General features: G+C 36.7%; 1 protein-coding gene across 4 annotated transcripts; it reads left to right on the forward strand.

Annotated features, from left to right (window-relative positions):
• Window positions 1–1,037: 1,037 nt before the first annotated feature.
• LOC147391168 (uncharacterized) lies at window positions 1,038–18,034 on the forward strand. Of its 4 annotated transcripts, none has more exons than XM_086459637.1 (5): window positions 1,038–1,486; window positions 1,589–1,662; window positions 15,138–15,206; window positions 15,811–15,979; window positions 17,252–17,383. In XM_086459637.1, the coding sequence occupies exons 1-3, from the start codon at window positions 1,077–1,079 to the stop codon at window positions 15,188–15,190; spliced, it is 537 nt and encodes a 178-aa protein (XP_086315763.1). In that variant the 5' UTR covers window positions 1,038–1,076; the 3' UTR covers window positions 15,191–15,206; window positions 15,811–15,979; window positions 17,252–17,383. The 4 variants fall into 4 exon arrangements, with proteins under 4 accessions (XP_086315763.1, XP_086315760.1, XP_086315761.1 ...); XM_086459634.1 differs by having other exon boundaries at window positions 1,039–1,486; window positions 1,589–1,667; window positions 17,252–17,377; XM_086459635.1 differs by having other exon boundaries at window positions 1,039–1,486; window positions 1,589–1,667; window positions 15,811–15,950; window positions 17,252–17,375.
• Window positions 18,035–19,458: the final 1,424 nt, after the last annotated feature.

Here is a 19,458-nt window from a genome sequence, read left to right on the forward strand (position 1 = left end):
TCATAGTTGACTCTCACAGATGACACCAAATTATAGACACAAAATTCACTTTACCACAAGATTCTATAACTTTGTTGGGACGCCTTAGCTATGCTTGCTCCAAATGCTCTTGGGGGTAGGGGAGGTGACTGCATCACCACCTCTTTGATGCCCAAGTCAGATTCAATATAAAAAGTGGTAAAGGGCTCAGGGTTGAAGAATTATGTACCTTTTTGGGTTTGTTGAAACCTATATTTATAGAAAACACATGGGATATTTGATCTTATCCCGTTTAGAATATCTTGGCACCTTTGTAGAAATTTTCTATTGAGAGAATATTTCTTAATTTATCTCAAAGATTTGCTATTGGCAAGAATATTCTTTCTATTTTTCAGCGTCACATCCCCAATTTCTTGATTTTTCGACTAATCTACGATTTGCTACCTTTTCTTAATGGTTTCTCGTTTTTCTGACCTGATGCCTTCCTAAACAATTCAGACCAACCAACCTTTAGATTCCTTCCCTTGTACTGATTGTTGATGGGAACATGAAATCGGACCTCTAGGTAACATGTGGTAGCCTATTATAGGTTGGAGATTTTTATCCTCCATAGCAAGTTTCGTTAGCATGAAAATACAAATATTTCTAATATTCTCTTAAATTGGGAGCGGTAGGTCTAAATTACACTTTTATATGTAGTTTCATATTCTCATTTTTTTTTTTTTTTACGTACAACACAAATCCTTTTGAAAATAAATCAAGAAAATTTTTCATAAACATGTGCAGCTTACAACAAAATTTTGATTCTGATACACTATTCATTTTAATTTCCAAAATATGTTTTCCAGCGACATCGTCACTTTTATAATGAACAATCTTGCTGATAAATTACTAGCAAGATTGCAGGTAATATTAATGTCAAATACTATTTATATTTTTAAAGATGATCTCTGATAATTTATTAGTGAGATCATATAGATTGGTGTGTTATAATTAAAAGTTGGTGTGTTAACAGAAGTCCTCTTTCTTTACGAGATTGAGATTGAAATCGAATGGGCTCTGTTGCTTGGTTGCAGTTTTTAGACTCTATCCATCAAATGGACAAACTTTACACTCCAGCCACGTCTGCCTTACGAACTCCGTCATGGACCAGGACCAAGACCAAGACCACCACCACCACCACTTTGTTGGGTTCAACGAAACCCTTGTCGTTTTTCTTCTCTCGTTCTATCCCCTCTGCATTGCCGATTCCTCTTCGAAGACATCCCGCCAAATCCAAAACCATCACCTATGCACTTCAGAATCGCACCACAGACATTTCATCTGTCGTGGGTGCAGCAGGGTTGACCTTAGTACTAGTTGCTTCAACAGCTGCACTTACAGGCGGAGCTACTTGTGCTGCCGAATTACCCTTATTGGCTTCTACTTCTTCTCTGCAAATCAACGAACCTCCAAACGCTCTCTCGCTTCCAACCTGGGCCATTCATGTCTCTAGCGTCGTTGAATGGTGAGAGAAAGGCTCTCTTTCGTTTTCCCTGTTTTTTGGATTCTTGTTTATTTCTTTGTTTTAATTGATTACAATTTCTCTTATGGTAAAAAAAAAAAAAAGGATTACAGCAATGGTGTTGGTTTGGCAATATGGGGAGAAATCTAGTTATGAATCTTGGAAGGGGCTTTCTTGGGGTATGGTATGTGACGCTCACCATGTCTTTCTTTGGAATCTTTATGAGTCGTGCTGGGGACTTCGTTTTTCACTGCTTTTCACACAGCGCTGACGAGGAGGTGCGCACATAAGCATAGATGCTTTTCACTTGTATCTCAAGGAAACACATCTATGGCCACCACATCAATGCAGTGTGAACACAGTGAAAAACAAAGCCCCTCTAGGATTTTCCAATGTTTGTATGTTCATGAGAAATGGAAAGCGAACCTTGTTGGGCATTGAATGAATTTATAAAGGATTTGATCACGATTGAGTCCTTTATTCATGCAAATGGTGGCAATGGGTTATTATGATCTAATTAGTTGACTATTTCTGTCTTTTTTAATTTTAATGTTATGTTATTAGTTATTAGGTATTTAGGGGGTAATTTAGTAATTTTTCTTTATTTTAGTTGTGTCTTTACAAAAGGGTGGATTGTAGAAAAGAAAGGAGATTTTTTTTTTGTGTGTAGCTATTTTGTTTGTGAAAGAACTCTTAACTAGTAAGAGCTTGGGTGTGTAACTCCTCCAATCTTGTGAAACTTCTTTAATCCTCTTTAATTTTTCTTCAATTTTCTTGTGCGTCTATTTTGATCTCTCTGCTGCATTAGGTGGTATCAGAGCCACTAGTTGAATCTCTGTTTTCAGCCGGTTCTTATGGCAGTAAGAAGACGGCAAGTGGGTAGAGATATTTCGGGAAGAAATTCACAAAGAGATGGAGAAATCGAAGCATTGAGAAAGCAAGTTGAGTGATTGACTCGATGATTGAATTGTTATAGTATCCGTAAGCAGCATGATTATGGCAACGCTTTCAAAGGTGATGACCCTTTCCACTACCGTGCTTCGCGTGATGGGAGTAGAAAAACTATGGTTGAAAAGACTCCTACGAGTCATATGGGAGGGCAGCACCAAGTGTTCATGAAAATACCCTAACATGGGGGTCAAATCAACATAAAGGATGTACCGAGTGGATTTAACTCTACAACAAAGAATAGTAGTGGCAATGTTGGCGCTTCTTCAAGCAAACCTAAACAAATTTTGGATTGGCTATTCAATTGCTTCGAGTGTGGAGAAGCTGAGCATAGATCACATGATTTCCCAAGAAGCCAAGCCAAGAGCTTAGTCACCTTTAATGATAAAGGTGAAGAGAGTGGGGAACATGTAGATTATGATGATGAACCAATTTATGATAAAGAACTCTATGATGTGTTTGATGAAATTACCAGACTGGATGAAGGTGAAAGTCTTGTCATTCACAAGGTTTTGGTCACTCCCATATGACATATTACACATTTCCACCACATGTTCATCATGTTTACTCACCTTGGTTTCAGAAGTTGTTGTGTTTGATTGCAAGATTGGGGCATGTGATGACTATGTATTGAACGATGGATTCTTTTTCAAAGGAACTCAACTGTGTATTTTGGATTTCTCACTTCGGCAATATATTATTGTGGACCCTCATAATGGAGGAATTGGTGGTTGCTTTAGTCAAGACAAGACAATGGCCTTAATAGAGGAAAAATACTTTTGGCCAAAATAGTGGTGGGACGTTACATAGTATGTTGAGAGTTGTCGAATTTGTCGAGCTTTAAAGGATTAAATGCAAAACACGAGGCTTTACAAGCCATTATCAATTCCTAAGCCTCCGTGGGTCGATGTTGGCATAGACTCTGCATTGGGAATTTCTAGAACTCAATGAGATTCGGTTCCTTTACCGACTTTGGGTAGAGCAAGCAAGGAGGTGGAAAAAAGGATGAAGAATATGCGTGAAATCTAGGAGCAAGTAATGAAGAAGATGGAAGAAAGTTATGAAAATAACAAAACGGATGCATAGGCATTCAAAAGTGTTTGCAGAAGGCAATTTAGTCATGAGGTACTTGTGGTGGAAAAAATGATTCCCAATCTGCACTTATAACAAGTTACATCAAAGAAAGTTGGCCCATGCAAGGTGTTGAAAAAAGCAACTACAATTAGGGGTGCAACTTGCTTTGGTTCAAACCGAGAGCTAAACTAAATCGAGAACTTTGGATTGGTTTGGTTCGGTTTATAATGAACTTCGGTTTGGTTCCGGGTTAACAAAATAGAAACCGAACCAAACTAAGAACCGAATCCTTATATTAAGAAAATTATAAAAAAATATTCTTAATCTATTTAATATACTATACCCATTTTTTATTGATAAATTGATTATTTTTTTATAGATAGATTAATGACATTTTTTTGGATGGATGGGATTAATGACTTTCTTTAATTGATGAAAAAACTATTAACCTTTCTTTTATTTGAATGGATACATGATTTTTTATATTGATGGATAGATAAATGACTCATTACATGAGATTTCATATTCATATCTATTTATTTATATTAAAAATTTGTTGATTCAATTAGGTTTTTAAGATATTGACAATCCATAGAACCGAACTGAGCCAAATCGACCTTAGTTCGGTTCGGGTTGGTTTGGTTCTATGGCAATTTGGTTCGGTTCCGGTTTTCATTTAATGGAACTAATCTAGGTCGGTTCAATTCCAATTTGGCCTCAAACCGTACCAAGTTGCACCCCTAACTACAATCCATTTCAAGTTGAACTACCATAAGACTTAGATATCTCTCCAACTTTCAATGTGGTGGATCTTTTCGATTTTCATGAAGAAGTTGATGAATTAAACTCGAGGTCGAGTTTATCCACAACCCGGGAAGAATGGTGCAAATGGTGGCAATAGGTTATTATGATGTAATTAGTTGAGTTTTTTTTTATATTTAATTTTAATGTTATATTATTAGGTCCTTAGGAGGTAATTTAGTAATTTTTCTTATTTTATTTATGTCTCTACAAAAGGGTGGATTGTAAAAAAGAAATGAGATTTTTTTTGCTAGCGAAACTTCAATCGAGAGAAACTTATTTAATCCTCTAGTTTTTCTTCCACTTTCTTGTGTGTTCTGTTTCAATCTCCCTGCTACATCAGGAGGTGGTATTAGAAGAAAACAAACAAATCAAAGAAAAACACACAAATTAAAATGAAAGAGAATAGAGATGATTAGAGATAAAACACTAGGTAGAGGGGTATACAAGCTCAAACTCCTTTATAGCAAAGGGTGTTTTTACAAAACATAATAGCTAAAGGTCCCTACCTTCTTTACAACCCACCCTTTTGTGGAGACTTAACTAAAGGAAGTAAAATTACTATACTAATGTTAAGTACCCAACACACTACATGAAATTAAAAATAAATCTTATAAAATAAGTCTTGACCACCACTTGCATCATACCCCCAATTTGGGTTGAAACTCGCACTCGAGTTTGCTTCTTCGATTTCTCTATGAAATTCAAAGGGTGTTTTTACAAAACATAATAGCTAAAAGTGCCTTCCTTCTATAGAGACTTAACTAAAGAAAGTAAAATTACTAAACTTATCTTAAGTATCCAACACACTACATGAAATTAAAAATAAATCTTATAATATAAGTCTTGACCACCACTTGCATCATACCCCCAAGCTGGGGTGAAACTTGCACTCGAGTTTACTTCTTCAATTCCTCTATGAAATTCATATAGGTCCGCCACATTGAAAGGAGGAGAAATGTATAAACCTTCCAATAGCTTAACCTAATATGTATTATCATTGATTTTATTCAACACCTTACATGGACCTACTTTCTTGCTTTAACTTGTTATAAGTGTCAATTGGGAACCGTTCTTTCCACAATTACACCATAACCAAGTCACCTTCTACAAATACCTTGGAACACTCATGTGTATTCACATCCGCTTTGTACTTCTCATAACTTTCTTCCAACCCCCTTTGCACTTGTTTATGGATTTCATGCATATTTGTCATCATTTCTTTCACATACTTGTTTGTTCCACCCACAATTGGCAAGGAACCAAATCTAGCACATGATTGAGAGCCTTTCCATAAATGACCTCAAAAGGACTCTTCTTGGTAGAATGATTTCTTGAGTTATTGAATGCAAATTGTACTTGCGGTAAAAACTAAGTCTCATTGTTTTGGCTTGTATCTCATAGGTGGTACCCGATTCGGTAATTCGTTCAAATCATGCCCTCAAACTCACTCATTAAGAATTCTAACCTCTTTGGGATCATAGTAGTTTTCATCTCTTCGTTAAGCACTAACTTGTGCACCATGTTTACTCTCCATACTTTCATCCAAAAACTCACCAAATGAAAGAAAATTGGAACTCTTTTCCTTTGAAGACTTGGATGCAAATTCCTCTTTTATTGGGCCAAGAGTCATCTTCACCTCATCTTTCCAATTTGTGCAAGTAGTCTTTTTCCCATCATGCTTAGACTTTCTATCATATTGTCATGGTCTCCCCAGTAACAAATAACAAGCATCCATGGGCACCACCTCACACCATATTTTCATCTTTATATGAATTTCCAATGGCAAAAGCATCAATTAGAGACATTTACCTCATTGCCATTTTTGATCCATGAAATTTTGTCAGGCTTGGGATGCTTCTCCAACCTTAAGTGAAAGCTTGTCCACCATCTCTTGTGAGACCAAATTTTAAACACTCCTACTATCTATAGTGACATTGCACACCTTCCTACCACATGTGCATTGTGTACGGAAGATGCTAGTCCATAACCAATGTCCTTTGGGCATTCGAGGAGTGGTCAATACCTTGCAAATAACAAAACTCTCACCTTCATCCGGTCTGGTATTTTCTTCAAGCACATTTGAAACAATTAAATGGCTAGTTCAATTTTTGAGTGGGACAATTTGAAGAGGCACTAATATTATAACTAACATTCTTTGTTGTAGAGTTGGATGCCCCACGACTTCCATTGTTTGTTAGGGCATTTCCTCGAACATTTGGTGTTCTTCTTCCATACGTCTTGTAAGAGTTATTTTCCGTCAGGTTCTTTGACCCCTTTCATACATCAATTGGACTTCTACTTTAAGAGCCAATTGGTAGGCATCCAATACCTTTCAAATATTTTGCAATGCCATTTATCTTGGATTGGTATTAATTTTGAAACCTTCAAAATAGAGTTTTTGCATAATCTATCGGTAGAAATTTCTTTCTCAACTTAGATTTTATTTTCTCCCATGTAATAATCTTTTGCTTTCCCCTTCAGATTTATGTGTTTTGAACATCATCCCACCAAAATGATGCGTAACCCCTTAATTTGGTGACAACTAATTTCACTTTCACAAACTTTAGAGGATCTTTGAAATCAAAGAATTTATCTAGGGAACTTATTCATTTAAGAAACTCATCTGGATGTGGACGCCCATGAAAATCTTTTATATAAGTCTTAATTCCAAGCTCTCTACCATGTCTAACTTGGAACATTCGAGCTTCAAATCCCTCCTCATCTAACTCATCATATGGAGCACGATTGTAGAAAGGGTTTTCACCACCTTCAGAAGCATCACCATCCTCATATTGCTCATAGACCCATAACCACCCAATTGGTGAGTTAAGCGCTCAACTTACCTTCACAGTGCCTTGATTTCTTTATCTCTTTGTGGAATTTTTTTCCGGAACATCTCTACTCACTTTTCTTCGTCTTACTACCATGAGAACCCACTGAAATCATGGATTCAACTATGACTTTGATACCAAATGAAGCAAACGGAAAAATAGGAAAAAAAATACACAAATTAAAATGAAAGACAATAAGGAGGATTAGAGATAAAACACTAGGTAGAGGGGTATACAAGCCCAAACTCTCTCTAGCAAGAGGTGTTCAACAAAACATAATAGCCAAAAGTCCCTTCATTTTCTACAATCCACCTTTTTGTAAAGACTTAACTAAATAAAGTAAAATTCTAAACGACTCTTAAGTACCCGACACACTACATGAAAATTAAAAATAAATCTTCTAAAATAAGTCTTGACCACCACTTGCATCACTTATTGATTGCCTCTATTGAATTAGTTATTGAAAGGGAAAAAAAGAACACCAATTCTATTATAGGTGTGTTTGTAAGTTGGTTATCAATTTCATTTGGTTTGCAATGCAAATATGAGAGGTTGACTTTAATATTGTGTGCCCTTGCAATCTATCGGGTGACATGTTTTGTTTGGTTCATTAGGTCTTGTTGTCACATTCTATGTCATTTGGTAGCATTAGATGTTTGATGCTTTCTTTGCATCATGGATGGATAATCATACTTTAAGCAGGTAAAGCGTGTTTTGTTTTTAGAGTTGTAACCTCTTTTTTTTATGAATTTGGAGAGTTGTAACCTTAAGATCCCTTTTTAGTATAAAGGTGCCCCCTCGGTAAGGTGGTAAAGTTTATGTGTTCGAGGTTTTTTCTTCTCCTCCTCCAGTCCTTGAACAAACTGGATCTCTTATGAGTGCTCCGGCCACCTGTCAAGTAAACTCTCCAACAATCAAGTTAGTCATTAATTTAGCAGAATAACAGCTAGATGTGTCAAAGATTGCATACCTTTTACCTCTTTGGAGGTCATATTTATGGACTTTAACTCCCCAGTCCCTACGTATCCGGACTTCCAACTAATGGGGAAACGATAGGTCAAAGATTTTCTCTCCCTTTTGACTAAGATCTATCCTTAGTTACCAGGAATTTGGCTTCGCCCCGATAATAACTACGGGTTTTAGTCTATTCGGAACATTCAAGATGAGAATTTATTACCTGTTGTTACCGTAGTCAATAACCCTTTTCTTAAGCTTGGAGCCTACCATATACTCTAGGGTTGAGAGTGGCCCTTTGAATGCTAGAACTAATATGTGTTTAATTGTCTTAGTTTTTGCACTTATGTGATTGATAAGCATGCCTGCTTGTGTAGTGGGGCAAGTGGCATACTCTCACTGGCCTCTAATTCGGGTTCCAATGATGGCAAAACTTGTCACTTGAGATTCTTGCCCATTAGAACTTTATTTGGTCCGACTTCTAAGGCTACTCCCAGGGATGTGTCATCCCTTCTTCCTTCTTATAAATACCTCTCTGCAAGTTTGTCTTTCCTTACGCTTCCTTTCCGTTCTCTCTGACTTTTCCTCTCATCTTTTTCTTGCTTCCTACAATTCTAGCACTCCATTGCTTGAACATAAACTGCTTCTTTCCCATTTCATCTCTTTTTCTTGCTAAGGTACTTCTCCCTCTCCCCTTCTCCTCTTTCTTTGCTTATTTTATTTATTTTTTTGCTTCAATGGCTCCTTTCACAGTTCAAAGTGCAAAAAAGAAGTATTTTATTTTGGACATAATAGAAATTCAGATGGCCAATCGAACGGGTACTCAGGTCAATGATTTTTTCTTGATCTTCTTCAGTGGACAACTCATTGCTAGCCCCAACCTTCCCATGGATTGTTTGATCAAGGAGGTTCTTGCAAAATATGGTTGTGCCCAAACTTTTTGATGAAGAGTGCCTCAAGATCACCGCCAACCACGTGTTTTTTACCTAATATCTCAAAAACCTCCCCCCAAGATAGTAAGAATAAAAAGAGCAAGTGATTTTACACCTTTGACATTCGGGTTGAGGCTAGATCTTTGGTGGGTGTCCTTCCTGACTCAGACAAGTCTTGGAACAACATCCTCTTACCATCTAGGGAGAATAGGAATTTCCACCTAGAGAATTTGAGCCCAGGGTTCCCAGAGAATTTAACGTAGGAGGTATATATTATCATATTTCATTTTTCTAGTTTATTTGCTTTGGTATGTTTTCTTCACTAATCCTCACTCTTCTGAGTCCAATGGAAATTGTAAGCATTGCCCCTTCTTTGACCAAAGAGGAGAAGAAAGAATTACATAGAATTTACAACCTCCTGGCCAAGAAGCACTTTGTGAGAAAAGGTCTTATCAAACCTACCGTAAGCGTTAGGAAGTCAAAACATGGATTTCAACCGTTGCTTCAACCATGGAGTGGTTTGAAGAAGAAGACTAAAAATAAGAAAGTGAAAAAAGAGTAGATTCTTCCGAAAAAGGCAAAAAATCTGAAGGAATCTCCTCCCATGACCATCTTCCTGTCACCTCAACATCCCGTCAACCACCAGCCCCCATTGAGATGAAGGATCTCAATCCTCCTACCCTTCCCCTGCCATCCAAGAGGAAGGGCTAAGCCATAGCTTACATAGTGAAGCAACCCCAAAGAACCCACTGTGCAGAAACAAATGGTTCTGCAAGCTCCCAGTAAGGTTACAGAGCCTTCCTTAAAGAAGAAAGTGCCTACCGTTGCACTTGAAAGGGCCAAGGAGCCCCCCCTGAAGAAACCTTATTTCGAGGGGATTACTCTTGTAGTTGACGTGGTGTCAGGAGGCCACAGCTTTGGACCCTTCCAAAGAGCACATTGTCCCAAAGCCCCTCTTCCCCACCCCATCAAGGTCATTTTTAAAATTGACAGAAGAGTGCTTAGCCGAACAAAGAGAATCTTGTCCCTTGTGCTCTACACATACCCAACTTTCCAAACATGAATGACCAAGGAGCTAAGAATGAAAAAACTAATAGACGAAAGGCACGAGGAATAGAAAAGTGTAAATGAAAAAGAAATTGAAATGGGAGTAAAAAATACATAAGCCCTAAAGAGATTACCTTGAGAGAAACCAACAACAAAAGATAACTCATAAATCACCTTCCACTTACCCAAAGAGCTCTGATATCTAAGAGAAGAGATATTCGAAGGGACCTTCCAGAGGGTTTCATTCAAGCTCTTCCAAACTGATGATATTGGGATTGTTGGTGTAACAATTCTCGAACGAAAATTCTGATCAACCTTACCACTCTAAACCAAAAATAGCTTCCAACAATTGAAGAGCTCTAAGGAGCCAGAGGTATTCCCCAGGTGAGAGAACTCCACGACACTAGTTTTATGCCCCTTAACTCTACTTGGAAGTAGAGATCCAACTAGGTCCTCAAAATTAATTGAGGTTGTCGTGTCAGACATCTTTGGACACCTTGACACTTGGCACTTGAGCCACATTTCAAGGTAGCATTGGAAGGAATTGCTTTCAAGCGCCAATCCTGAAACTCGAGGATTCAAGGGAGTGTATGATCATGTGAATTGGGTTTTTCTAAGGTTTCTGATGATTCAAATGGGCTTTGGAGGAGTCATGGACTGATTGGGTAATGGAATGTGTGATCTCAACTTCGTTTTCGATCTTGGTTAATGGTAGCTTTGCAGGCTTTTTCAGAAGCTCGAGGGGTTTGAGACAAGTGGATCTCTTGTCTCCTCAGTTGTTTATCCTACGGTTCATCATGAGGGCTTCTTGTCTTGGGGAGATTCTGGTTTTTAGTAGGGAGGGATGGAACTTCGATTTCGCATTTGCAATTTGCTAATGATACATTAGTTTTTCTAAATGCCTTTGTAGATCGGGTGAGGTACCTAAGGGGAGTTCTTTGTTGATTTGAAGCAGTCTTAGGTTTTAGGATCAACTTTAGGAAAAACAAGTTTTTTGGTGTAGGAGAAGTAGGGGAGATTTTGAGATGGGCAAAGATGCTTGAGTGCCAGAAGGAGGATTTACCATCTACTCACTTAGGATTGCCTTTAGGAGTTGAGTACAAGAGCTAAGTTATTTGGGATACAATGGTGGAGCACATAGAAAAAAAAGGATAAGTTCTTGGAAAGTCTGTTATTTGTCAAAATGTGGGAAACTTATGTTGACTAAGAATACTCTAGCTAGCATACCAATTTACCATATTTCATTATTCTCAATTCCAAGGAATGTGGAGGAGAGGCTGAATAAGTTGGTTAGGGTCTCTTGTTGAATGCTAAGAAACGGGTTAGGGAAGTGCACCTAGTAAAGTGGAAGGTGATTTGCGAGTCAAAGAAAAATGGAGGTTTAGGCAAAAGGGGTTTTAGGGTCTCTAATTCAGCTTTGTTGAGTAAATGGTTGTTGAGGTTTGGGGTCGAGCCGTCGAGTTTGTGGAGGAAGGTGATTCGAGCCAAGTATGGGGAATGTTGGAATGGGTGGGAGAGCGAGGTAAAAAATTCTTATGGGTGCAGTGTATGGAAAGGTATAATGAATTTAGTAGTGGAATTTAAGAGGTAGATTAGATTCAGAATGGGAAAAGGGGATAGGGTTAGGTTCTGGGAGGATTGGTGGTGTGGGGATTGCCCCCCTTGTACTCAATTCCCTCAGCTTTATAGTATTTTTGATAGAATAGGTTTGTCTTGTGCCGCTCTTTCGAATCTTGAAGGGGGAAATGCCTATTTGGAACTTGGGATTCAGGAGGAATTTTAATGATTGGGAGGTTCGGGAAGTTGTTGAACTAACTAATCAGCTGGATCTAGTTCATAGGGATGTTACGGAAGAGGATGAAAGGGAATGGATGTGTTCACAAGGAAATTTTTTCTTTGTTAGCTCTTTTGCCACAACATTGGGAGCCTCCCCCGGTATTACTCCAAATTTCCCCTCTGTCTCCATCTGGGGCTCGAAGGTTCCCTTCAAAGTCTATTTTTTTATATGGCTAGCTACCCTTGGTTGACTTGCTACTTTAGACCTGCTGATTCCTAGGGGTTTTGTGACTCCAATTTGTTGTTTTCTTTGCAAATCTGACGCAGAGTTGGTTAATCACATTTCGCTTTATTGTGAGTTTTCTACCTTTCTTTGGTCCCACTTCCTTTCTCTTTCTAAGGTTTCTTGGGTCTTTCCTTGCTCTGTGTTAGCTTTCTTTCAAAGCTGGGATTAGTCCTTGTTCCTTGGTAAGAAGAAAATTTTCTGGACTTTCTTGCCTTTTGCTACTTGCTGGGGGCTGTGGCTGGAAAGGAATAAAAGATTTTTCAAGGATGTCTCGATTTCAAGACAAGATATTTTGATGGATATTCTTGAGTTGCTTTTCTTTTGGTGCAAGCTTTACTCAGAGTTCAAAGCCGTTTTCTTTGAGGGTTTTGTTTTTAGATGGGACTCCACGTCTGAGGGCTAGTGCTTTGTTTTGTTCTTTTTGGTTGGTCATCTCGACCGACTTTGTACATTCTCTTTTTTCTTAATAAAATATATATTTATCAAAAAATATATATATAGATATTCGGCCTACAAAAGCTATTATGGTGGATTGAAATGTGGAATCTACTCCATGGTCGATGGTATGGAACAAATCATGCAGAGGTCCATTATAAGAGACCATAATGAAGAATTGAACCTATTTGGCTCATATGTTGTCAAGGCCAATGGGCTGCAATGATGAGGCCAATGAGCAAGCCTAGATTATTGGATCTCATATTATAAATTCAATTGGGATGTTAAATAATTTTTGTTGTTGAGATTTTGAAGACAAGCAATTCTGGGTATAATTGATGTGCTGTAATTTGAGTGTGTTCACCAATGGATAAGGAGGTCAAAGGTTTGAAGAAGAGGTTCATGTGGATTATAGATTACTAGTCCTTGGAAGCTAGGATCACTTGGAATCTTGAACCATCCAACAACCATCATTGAGCAAAGTTTGGTATTCAGTCTCTACCAAGGGGTCTGTTGTCAGGATGCCGGAACCGATTGATGTCATATATGATGAGGATAGTTTATCACAGGTACTTAATTAACTGGATTATAATGCACTTACAAGCTTGTGTAAAAACCAAAGAGTACATTAACACATAAGAAAGACATCAAGAGAGAGGGATAAAGATATACTTCCCTTGCAACAATTAGGATGGGGGAATTATAATCCTTTTAAAAGTAACTAATTTTTTGAGCACAAGTACTTAATTATTTTTATTGATAACTTTTTATTGCACTAGTATTTTTTTTCCCCCCACTTTTTAGAGGTTTTGTAAATGGATTATTGGTGTAATAAAAAAGCAATTGGTATCCGGAAATAAAGTGTTTTCTATTTTAGTAATTGGTGCAATGATCACATATGTGTAATGCCGCCTTAGTTGTGGGGGACTGACTCCACATTCACATATTGGTGTACATATTTGTTTACATTGGAGCTAGATCATCGTGTGTTGCAACCAGGAAAATATCATGACATATGTGTAGTGTCCAATTACTTATTTGTGTTTGTTTTTTGATTGTCCCCCTTGCCTTTAGTTAAGTGGGTTAACCTCAGGTTTCTTTTCCTAACTGGTGCCGTTATAAGAGACACATAATTGGGTCTGTGAGAGATTTATCTGACAAGCTGTGGTTGGTTTTTTTTTTGTTTTGTTTTCTAGTTGTGATGTTCAGCCCTCTAATTCTGTTAGAAAGCACGATTGTTCTACTATGGTTAAATCCTATGTTCCCTGGTTCGTCAGTTCGCTCGGCTCGAATTCGGGTTCATGGTTCATGGTTCGTCACTTTAGAATGAACCCAGTTTGTAGGGGTAGGTAGAGATAATTTGTTTCTTGGTTTGCTTTGGTTCCCTAGGTTGGTTCACTTGTGCATATATATAATTCAAGTATACAAGTTATAAGTATAATTATAACGTTAAAGAATTCCAAGTTAAATAGAAACAAATTAATGTAATAATCCATATTCTAAATATAAACAATGAAAAAAATATAATAAATTTGTTTGGTTCACTGAACCAATTAAAAAATTGTTGAGAACCAGCATGCGTTAGTTCACCAAACTTAATCAAAATTCGGTGGGTTTGTGGTTCGCTTGATGTAACAAACCCAGTCCAAACCATACCACAAACTGGTTCAGTTCGTGGTTCGGACTAGTACCAATGAATTGGGTAACATAGGTTAAATCTATTGTCTACAATTCAAATGCAATTGCCATGTTTCTAAAAGTGTAGTTGCAACCTTTGATGATTTTCTATTTGAGTGTTAAGTGTCTTGTTTATGAAGAGTGCTAATCTTTTCATCATTAAAAAAATTCTTCAATTTGGTTCTAACCTTTGATCATGATTTTTGTTTGGAAATGTTAAGTTTTACTACGGCTGTCAACCTACCTTAAGGTTTAAAATCTCATGTCTCCTTCGAGCGAAAACCGACTCTCCACTGCGACATTCCAAAACATTCTTAAAGCATTGAATGTTTTATTCAAGTCTTGACTGAACAAAATGTCTCGGCTGAAACATTCCAAACCATGCCTAACATTATTGGGCTTGGGGTTGGTAATGTAGTGTAAGAGAAACCTTATGCTGATGGGTCGAATATCGAATTTCTATTGATACCTAGGGTTCCATGGAGGATTATGTGGAATTTGAACCATGAATTCTTTTCAGGTGTAAGGTTTCCCATTTATTTCTAAGTGTAGCAAAATAAATCGGACATGGTCATCTCTGCTGTATACATTCCGTTTTCTTTTTTGTTTATAGATTCTCATATGTTCATGTTTACCTGAATCTTGAAAATTCTTAGCCTTATTCCTTGTGAAATTGCATCATGTATCTTTTGTTGGTTTGTACTTCTTGGCGGCATTGCAAGGGGAATGGCTTGGTATTAATGAAGCTTAGTTTTACCATTTACAGGTTCATTAGTCCAGAAATAAATAAAAAAATCTGCCTCATGGAAAGATGTACACATTAAAGTAATAGTTATGATTTTCATTCCGTTTTAGAATTTCTTTTACGTAATATTTTAATTTATTCTCAGGTACCCCTGCTTGGTGGAGCCTTTTGTGCATGCACATGGCATTTCTTCTATAACTCCGAGTCTCTCAATGTAAGCAGACTTATCTTAATAATCATTTGGGGAAATTTACTCAATTGGTTTTCATTATTCAGTATTTAAATCTTGAAAATCTGACAGTTAAACCAAATTAGACATTTCTACACCTTTTTATATACATTTCTTAAATCAAACCATTATATGATGTTTGCCAGAATCAAGAATCCTCTAAATTTTTTTGTGTCAATGAAAATTGTAAACAAATTAACTAATTTGTAGGGTGCATATGTGATTTCCAACTTGTACACTTAAATATGGTCTGTAAACAGATGGTTTGAGCTCGATGCATGTGGTGCACATGCAAGCTCTGTTACTGGGATGCTTTACCATATTGAATAGTACTTCAAAAGTACTGTATCAATATGAAATACTTAAATCTTGTGTCCTTTTTCATATATTGGTAATTATAGCAAATGATTGTGGAGTGTGGAAAGCAATCACCTAAGTTCTTCCTCTTTGTCACAATAATATAGCTTTTAGGATTGGGAATGGGGAAAGGTTCAGTTCTGTGGAGAGAGATGGTGTGGAATATTGCCTCTCAGAATTCAATTTCCTCACCTTTTCACATTATATTCTAAGAATGAACTCACTATTCCAGATATCAGGGCTCGGACCAACTCTTTTGGGATGTTTGTTACAAAAGGAACTTCAACGACTAGGAGTCAGTCTCTGAGACAACTCTTATAAACTCTATCTCACTCGTTCCAATGTTTCTTAGGGACGAGAATCAAAGGAATGGTAAATTCTCTGTTAAGTCCTTATATGAGGTATACGTATACTATCACCCTCTTTTTCCTTCCCAACAAAAGCTGGGTTTCCACATTACTTTGAAGGTATCTTTTTTTGTTTTTGGGTTTGTTTCTTTGAGTAAAGATTGTAACCACTGATCACATTGTTGTGAGGAGTATCACTTTGTTAAATTTTCGTAATTTGTGCAAAGTGTGTGGTGAGTCAGTCAACTTTTTCTTCATTTGTTGTAGCTTTGCAAGAGAAATCTGGGCTTACTTCCTGTCAATCTTTCATGTTTATTGGTATTTTCAAAACTGTCATGTTCCCCTTCCAAAGTTGGAAAATCAAAGTGTTGCATCACTAAAAAAAATAAATAATAATTTGTGGTCCCCTTTGCAATATGTGGTGCCTTCGGAAAGAAAGAAAAAAAAAACCATAGCTTCTTTGAAGGAAACGAAGACTCCTCGCAAGAAGTTGTGATTAATATTGTGGGCATTTTGTAGTTTCAGTGTAAGGTTTATACAGAATTTAAGGGTCCGTTTTTTGAAGGGCTTATTTGTAAATGTTACTCGGTATGTAATTTGTATACAGAATTTAAGGGTCCGTCCGTTTTTTGAAGGGCTTATTTGTAAATGTTAATTGGTATGTAATTTGTAGTTAGGCCTTTGATACCCTAATGTACTTAGGTAGATCTTGCACTCTTCAATAACATCATTATACCTTTACCCCTATCTTACCTGATTCGTTCCACCATTATACTGAACCTAAAAAATGTTTGTGGTTTGGGTATGTGGGAATGGGATACAACAAACTTGTACTAAACAAACTAGATGTTTTTCACATGTGTACATCTTTAGGCACACACAAGCCAAACTAGCTAATCGAACTAACAAAAATAAGTGAACCAAGAAACGAATTATCTGTCTACCCCTACAACCCGAGTACGTTCTAGAGTGATGAATGGAAACCCAAATTCAAAAAGACAAGCCAGTTAACGTAGCCTCTACGTAACATAAAAGTAAAAAATTCTGGAGTCTCTGCCACAAAGTAAAGGTTTACTCCCTTGGAACTTGTATTTCACTCAGTAGAAACAACTCTATTCAAAATCAAACGAAGCATGGGATCCTCAATCTCTTAGCAATCTATTCAAAATTACAGAACTCTTTTGGTGTTCCTGATACTTCGACTTGGGGTCATGCAATCTTTGTTGTTTCATTTTCCTTTTTTCTTCTTTGATTTTATTTTCCTTTTTGTTATGCCAAATGTTTTTTTATATATTGAAATAGTTTGTGATGTTCTATTAATTATAGGTACTGGTGGCTCTCCAAGCGGCATTAACAGTTATTGGTAACTTCACAATGTGCATTGCTGCGTTTCGCATATATAAATCATCTCAGGGTTCCAAAAATCTGTAATGGTCCTTGCTTGATCTTCTTGAATCTCCTCTGCAACCCCACTCCCCCCCAGTCAGTTGGCCAGGTACTCCTTGTTCGACTTGTAGACCAGCTTTTTTTCCGCTTTTGATAACCGGTCATAGCATACACCATTTTACCACTTCTTTACTATTATGAGATGTGGCCACCAAAATATGAGCGGCCATGAATGCCCTCACTTTTATATTTAAATTTAATATAATCAGGATTATTTAATAAATAAAAATAAAACAAGAAAATTGCAACCTGTGATAGTACGTTGTTAATTTTCAAAATTACAAAAGTATCCTTTTTACTATGTAATCTTCAAAATCCCTTTAATCAATATTTTAAATTACAAGTAAGCCCCTTTTGATACATGTGTGTTTGCACATGCCACCTTCTAATTATGTAATAATAATAATAATAATCCTGGTGCAGGAAACATTGAGATGGATACTAAGAAATTTCTCATTGCCAGGTGAGATGGATTTCCTTGGCCTGTTTAATTGGGGCAGCAGTGCATCTGGGGTGGAAGCGATTCTATAAGAATAGTGGTTGCATAATTAGCCATTTGGGTGTTTGGAGGGGTTTTTTTTTTTTTTGGGACATCTGGTAATTATATTAAAAGTTATTGGCTGTTTGGTCATTAATTTAATTTCCTAGGAACTGTTTATGTCATTAATTATATTTTAATGTGAGAAAATGTAAATTTAAGTTCCGCCAGATCCCCTTGGAAGAAGGATTAGTTTGTGCCGATTTTTGTTTTCAGCTTTTGGATTTTTGTGGGAAACGGAAAGTCGAGCTGTTATTGAAACCTAAATTTTAAAATCTTGAGTAATTTTGGGAGCCCCAAGCATGAGTAGTAGTCCCTCAAATGCTACCTTTGTAATTATGGTTACTGAGATTTCTTGAATAGTATTACTTCCTGGGGCGATTACTCTTCGTGGGAAGGTGGTGAGAACGAAAAGGAAACCAAGTGTGTTACCTAGTCGGTGTTAGTTCGTCAACGAAATGGATTGAAACCCCACTACCTAAGTTGCAGTTGCATGCCTTTCCGGCACCTCTAGATCTTCTAAGGTTTCAATATGTTGGGTAATTTTGACTTCAATGAGAGGCTTACAGAAGAAAATGACCTAGGTGCCCTTGTCTTCAGTCTCTTCTCAAAAACAGTGTGAGTGACTTTTGTTAAAAAAAAGATAAATTATAATTTTACCCTTTTGTGTTTAGTTATTGCACACTTATCGAACAAAAATCCCACCTCTCTCTCTCTCTCTCTCTCTCTCTGAGTTTTATGAGAGGTTGAATCAATGGATATTAGATTTTAGGGTTTTTTTCAAGTTATTTTATTTCTTTGAATTTATTTATTATTATTTTTTTTTTTTTTACATTTAATAAACAAGATGAAAAATCACTATTAAAACTTTCAAAATGATGATTTTAAATCAAAGAACTCATAGATTTTTTGATAGATTTGTTCATTAGGTTTAGACCGAATTTGTTTTAACAAATTTGGTAAGTGCCTACCTAATGTTACTAAACAAATTCGGTAGGTATGTATTGAACAAAATTTTTTACCGAACATTACAAAATCAATTTGGTAGGTACTTACCGAACAATACTTTCTCATGTTAGGGTAAAAAAATAAGTAAGATTAAAGTTTAAAATTTTCATTGAAACCTTTCTAGATGCAAAGAAGAAGACATAAGAGAAAGAGAGGAAGAAGAAAAAATCGGTTGGTACCTTTAATGTTGGAAAATGTGTACGGAATTGGAATAATTCGATGAAGGAAAATTTGAGACTTCAAGGTTCGATCTCTTTTAGCCAATTTTCTCCCCTACTAGTTCTCCACAAGTACACAAGGGGTCTAATAATAATTGCCTTTAGGATACAGAGAAGCCTATACTCAAGTTGTTAAATTGGATCAGTTAAATCGGATTCTGTATGATTTCATATAACATAGAACACTCTGAAAATTTGAGAACTGATAATTCCAAATGCTTAATCTCGGAAATAGGAGAGCATATGACTTTTTAGGGCAGAAATATAATTTATGGTTGGTTATTTATAGTCATTTTTGTGTATTTTGACTAAGATTTATGACC

The sequence above is a fragment of the Akebia trifoliata genome, chromosome 11 (genome assembly GCF_017979445.1).
Source record: "Akebia trifoliata isolate Shusen 1 chromosome 11, ASM1797944v1, whole genome shotgun sequence".
NCBI lineage: Eukaryota > Viridiplantae > Streptophyta > Magnoliopsida > Ranunculales > Lardizabalaceae > Akebia > Akebia trifoliata.

Bases quoted from the DNA above. Each gene is read 5' to 3' on its own strand.
- LOC147391168 (XM_086459633.1), top strand. From the start codon at position 1,077: ATGGACAAACTTTACACTCCAGCCACGTCTGCCTTACGAACTCCGTCA. The intron at 1,668-15,137 runs GTATGTGACGCT...ATTTATTCTCAG, and splicing joins AGGGGCTTTCTTGGGGTATG to GTACCCCTGCTTGGTGGAGC. The intron at 15,207-17,251 runs GTAAGCAGACTT...TATTAATTATAG, and splicing joins ATAACTCCGAGTCTCTCAAT to GTACTGGTGGCTCTCCAAGC.